The sequence below is a fragment of the Dendrobium catenatum genome, unplaced genomic scaffold (assembly GCF_001605985.2).
Source record: "Dendrobium catenatum unplaced genomic scaffold, ASM160598v2 fragScaff_scaffold_8, whole genome shotgun sequence".
Taxonomy (NCBI): Eukaryota; Viridiplantae; Streptophyta; class Magnoliopsida; order Asparagales; family Orchidaceae; genus Dendrobium; species Dendrobium catenatum.
The window spans coordinates 488,761-494,425 of record NW_021318470.1 but is presented as its reverse complement, the minus strand read 5'-3'; the positions used below and the strand labels follow the sequence as shown (position 1 = coordinate 494,425).

General features: G+C 32.1%; 1 protein-coding gene across 2 annotated transcripts; it reads left to right on the top strand.

Moving 5' to 3' along the window:
- The first annotated feature begins 2,150 nt into the window (after positions 1-2,150).
- LOC110112301 (cytochrome b561 domain-containing protein At2g30890) lies at positions 2,151-5,665 on the top strand. Of its 2 annotated transcripts, none has more exons than XM_020844477.2 (4): positions 2,151-2,541; positions 2,621-2,782; positions 2,880-3,028; positions 4,729-5,665. In XM_020844477.2, the coding sequence occupies exons 1-4, from the start codon at positions 2,503-2,505 to the stop codon at positions 5,045-5,047; spliced, it is 669 nt and encodes a 222-aa protein (XP_020700136.1). In that variant the 5' UTR covers positions 2,151-2,502; the 3' UTR covers positions 5,048-5,665. The 2 variants fall into 2 exon arrangements, with proteins under 2 accessions (XP_020700136.1, XP_020700137.1); XM_020844478.2 differs by having other exon boundaries at positions 4,709-4,871.

The following is a 5,665-nucleotide window of genomic DNA, read 5'->3' as shown; positions in this document are numbered from 1 at the left end:
AAGCCTCAACTCATAAAAAAAATATAATTATTATAATGTCAATTAATTTAATTGATAAAAATTAGTGGATATATATATAACACAAATCTTTATATTTATTAATATGGCATTCTAATATTAAAATTGCATTAAAATATATAAAGAAAATTATATATTTGACTTTAGACAAGTAATCTTAATAATATTTTCTTATGAAATTTAGGGATTATCGTGTTATATAAATAAATAAATAAATAAATAAATTTAGACTTTAGATATGTAAACAAATAAGACCTTTGTGATATGTATGCAAATTTTCTTAAAAGTTAATTTTAAAAGATAATTATTATTAAAATTCTAAAAGGAAATTCCCACTTTACATGCGTCATAATATCAAAAATTGAAGAAATATGCTCGCTGTTTTTTTTTCTAGAGATGCTTGTAAGCTCATTTTGGATCAAATCACACTCGAATGAAGGATAATCTTTTTCTTTTTGAAGTCAGAGTATCTTGAATAGATTGAACATATTTAAATTTGAACCAATAGGAACCCATAGTCGAACTGAATCAAGTTCAATTTGACTCAAATTTTGTTCAATCCTTATTCAAATAAGATCTAAACTGAGTTTGAAATTGTTTGAAAATGCTCGAAAACTAGAGATCCAAGCTATGAATCCTTCCTCTTTCACACATAGCTCTCCCATCAATGTCATCCAATGAAATGTCACATGTTCGATCATATGTCAATGGTTTTCCCAAGAAACTCCCATCAGTTTTAATTGAACTTATCACATGCTATCAATGGCTAGCTTCTTCATTCTCCATTAAGCTCTAATCACAAATTGCTCTTCTTATTCATTTCCAAATAGGGGTATTATGGGGAATATACAATTAATTTTGTTTCTAAAATTTCTACATCATTTTCATGCTTTTGCATTAAAAAAAAAAGGTCTTTAACTAGGTCCCCTACAATAGCTTCATAAGTTATAATAAAGTCAAATTTCCTATTAACTTGAAGACAAACCCACTCAAATAATTTCAAATGTGAGAAATAAATCAACGGTTGATAAAGCTTAATCACCATCCATACAAAACAACCCACCACAACCCGCCACACGTGCCCGTCCAAGGATTGATTGGCTGTGTCACGTGTCTTCTCTTCACAGTTCCTCCGGTCCACTCCACCTATCCTGCACCGTCCCCATACACAGCCCATTTACAAACATCATGACATCATCACCTTTCCCTCGCCATAAGAGTTAGACCATTGGTCTCATGAACAGCTTAACGCGCCACAACTCGATGTTGACTAGTTGACTTGATTCTAAAGTGGACCTGCATGGCTGTCGTATTCTATTGGACTGAAATTCCATTATGGCATTCTTTTTATTTCCAAATGTGAGCGTTTTTTCTTTTTAACCTTTATTATTATTTAATTTTATTTGTATGAAATATTAAAAATTTAAAATTGAAGTTATTTTTATATTTATGTTTAATACAATATAGAAATTAATTAATTATATAATAAATCTTTATTCTAAAGAATATATTATCCTAAAAATACAAAATACTCAACAAAAAAAGAATTTTATTCATCACTTCTAAAATATTTTTCTTAGAGGATTACTTCGATTGTTTTTTTTTTGGATTATTGAGTCAATTGAGACAAACTCATACACACATCATATACGCAAGCTTTGAATTCAAAATCTCTTGACACTAGGAAAATCACGTATTACCGCGGATTTGAAAGTTTTCAGGTGGAAATTTTTTCATCGGTAAAACGGACGGAAAATCCTCCTCTAGAAATCCGCCAGAAATTCTGCCGGTAATAGATGATTTTAATATAGTGTGATTGATAGTCAAAACTCTGTATCAATAATGAAGGTGAGCTGCGTAAATTTTTTTTTTTTTGGGACATTTAGGCCATTTAAGGCAAACTCACACACACAACGCATACACATAGACTCGAACCCTGAACCTCTTAGTTGGAAGCCTAAGCTCTCAACCAATAGGCCAAGGAGAGCTGCGAAATTTCTTCAATAGTTCATGCTAACTGTATACTGCACCCCACTAGCCTCTCACTTTCCTTTCTTTTAGCCCACTTCTCTGACAAACAGATACAGAATATCTATTTAAGGAGAGAGAACAGCCACCTTTGCCTTTGTGCTCTCTGCATTCTCAGATTCTCATTGCATGTCTGCACTCATATTTCCTAATAGCTTATTTATTATAATCCTTTTCTCCACTTGTTTCATTCCTTCATTGAACAACAAGCCACCTAAACTACATCAGAGATTTCAAGGTGCTGTGAGAAGAGAGAGAGGAGAGAGAGAGAGAGAGAGAAGCTTCTATGTATGGTTCTGAAACCTTATTAGTCGCTATGGTTATGAATTTCATGGCCTTAGTGATCATAAAGTGAGCTGCTTATCAGGAAGTGAAAGCTTGGAGCAGTGCTGTAATTGATCTATTTGGTTTCCAGTTCTTGTTTTCTTCTGTTATAAGCTCGGATTAGGAGAAAGAATGATGAAATCAGCTCCAGCTCCCCATTCATCAGTGAAGGTAATGATCCTACATAGTTTTGTTTGTTTATGCTTTTGATTTATGTTTCTGATGAGTTGTTTTTTGTGTTGATTTGCAGTTTACTACAGAACTTAGCTTTCAAGTAAAACTCCATGCTTTTCTTCTATGGGCTTCCATTGGATTCTTAATGCCTGTTGGAATCCTCGTAATTAGGATTTCTAACAGAGTTCAATGTGGAAGAAGGCTTAGATTTCTATTCTTTTCTCATGTTATTTTGCAGGTTAGTAGAGTTTTATCATCGCTTTCTATGGCATTAAAATAGAAAATGTTGAAGGTTAATATAATATAAAAACTTTATAATGTTGTTGGTTGTACAGATGAGTGCTGTCCTCCTTGCAACAAGAGCTGCGGTCCTCTCTATAAGGAACTTTGATAATTCCTTCAGCAACACTCATCAAAGGATGGGTTTGGGCATCTATGGCTTGATATTGGCTCAGCCCTTGATTGGCTTCCTAAGGCCTCACAGGTTCTCTCTCTCTCTCTCTCTCTCTCTCTCTCTCTCTCTCTATATATATATATATATAAAGGAAAAGCAATCAATGGCTCAGGGTGGAACCAGTCACTTTTTGAGGGGAAATTATTGGGTTCGAATACCAGACGCTATTCGGAGGCCAATGAAAATACGCCACATCACCACTTATTCAATACTGAGCTCAATACCGAGCTATATATATATAAAGGAAAAGCAATCAACGGCTCATGGCAGAATCAGCCTCTCCTATGAGCTTGGGCAAAATAGAATTATGAAATGCATAATCTTATATGAAATTGAAAATATTTTTTTTACTATGTGGGCAAAATAGTTAATAAGTTTACTTTTCTATGAAAAAAAAAAATTCAAGGGACGAGCTCTTTCTAGTTCTACCCCTTCACGTACAATGAAGATCGCCCTACATATAAAGATTATTTTTAGGATAAGGGTCATCTTAGGTTTTGTTTGGAACAGTTTTTTTCATACTTTCTAAAACAAATTTTCGTAAAAAATTTTAAATTCAAAAAGTTTTTGTATTAGAAAACTATTTTAAAAAATAATAAGAAAGTTAACCTAAACGAACCTTTAGTCTTTCATTGGCTGCTTTTGCTTGATGCATTCAATAATCATGAGTTAAATATATAGAATGACCCACATAGAATTATGAAATGCATTATATATATATTAAAAATAAGCTTGAAAAGTAATTTGTGGTAACTAACTTTATCAATCAAATCCTAATTAGCAGTGATTTAAACGGTTTGGTTGCCAATAATTCCACTTAAGCAAAATGTTTAACTAGTCTTGTTTGTGCAATATCACCTATTTACAACATAGTTTAAACTAATCATTTGCGGTTAAGTATGAAATATGTTCTCTATTAGGGGGATTTACATACATATATAGCATATAAAAAAATAAAGATTTACATATTTAACACCTAAACTTCATCCCTTCGCACGCCATTGGTCGTCTCACCCTCGTGCTCCCTCTATTATCTCAATCTACCTTTTTTTTTCTTTTAAATTTTTAGTTTTTCGAACTATAACATAAACTATTTCTTGACTTTTTAGGCTTTGTTTGAGACAGATTTCTTACTGTTTTCTAGAAAAGTTTTTTTGTACAAATTTTTTTTAAAACAAAAAATGTTTTTACTAAAAAATTACTTTAAAAACAATAAGAAAGTTATCTCGAATGAAGCCTTAGGCTTTGGGATGATTTTTTTATTACTTCTTAAAATGTAATTTTAATTAAATTTTTTAACTAAAACTCCGTTTTAAGGAGAGCAATAAAAGCCTTAGGCTTCGTTTGGGATGGCTTTCTTCCTGCTTCTTAAAGTGACTTTTTAGTACAAAAATTAAATTTTTTTAACTAAAAAACCGCTTTAAGAAGCAGTAAGAAAGCCTAAAAAGTGCCGCAGTACGTAGGTCCTAAAAAGTGCTGCGAAAGCCTGAATTATTAGTAGTGGTAAATCCCCCTTTTATATTATTTTGGGCTATTTAACAACAAAATATCCATGTACTATAAAATAAACTATTTCTTGCCTTATCAGGCTTCATTTGTGACATATTTCTTAATGTTTTCTAAAAAATTGCTTTAAAAAGCAGTAAGAAAGCTGTCCCCAATGAAGCCTTAATCTCAAACTTAATCACTTTCTAATCTTTATCTTAATAGCTTTTACATGATTTTCTTAGAGGAGTGAAGCTTAGGAGCATATGGTACACAACTCACTGGCTGCTTGGAACTGCTATTTCCATCATAGGAATCATAAATATTTACTTTGGGTTGAATGCATATGAGAAGAAGACATCAAAAAGCCTGAGGATTTGGACTCTTCTCTTCACTGCCCAATTAGTGATCATTGCCTTTATATATCTTCTGCAAGACAGATGGGATTATATCAAGAAGCAAGGAGTCATTCTTGGAGATGAACAAATCTCTCCCAGTGATATTCAATTGATCAATAATTCTACAAGACACACCAACAACAAAGATCTGCCCTCCATGCCTTAGCTTCATTTCATTTCTTCTCTCTATTGCTATATAATCTCTAAATTATTCGTATGTAATTAATTTAATCTCGGAGTATTATATTTATTCAATTTAGCCATCTGAATGTATAAAATTAATCCAAAATAGTGCTTTTACGGTCAAATTGGGATCAATTTTATATAATTGAGGGGCTAAATTGAAAAAATATAGTACTTGAAGAATAAATTGATCGCATTTTAAGATTTAGGCTTAGTTTGGGACAGCTTTAGACCGTTATTTTTTCCTGTTTTCAAGAGATTTTTTTTACTAAAAAGTAGTTTTATAAAGCGGTAAGAAAGCTGTCCCAAACGAAGCATTAATCTTCTATATATATATATACATATATGTGTACATTTGCATAAACTTTATTTGGCTTGTAACATCCATTGTAATTTTGCCATTGCATTGGCTTTGAAGAGGCAAAAGAAATTGTAACATGATTTAATTAGATTTCCCTGCATCTTTATCAGCCATTCATCAACTTAACTGCCCAAATCTTAAGGCAGAAGGGATGGATGGGATGATGAGGATAACAGGAGGTTGGAGAAAAGACTTGAGAGTTTTGATTGGAGATGAGATTTATCTGATTTGTTGTGTTCC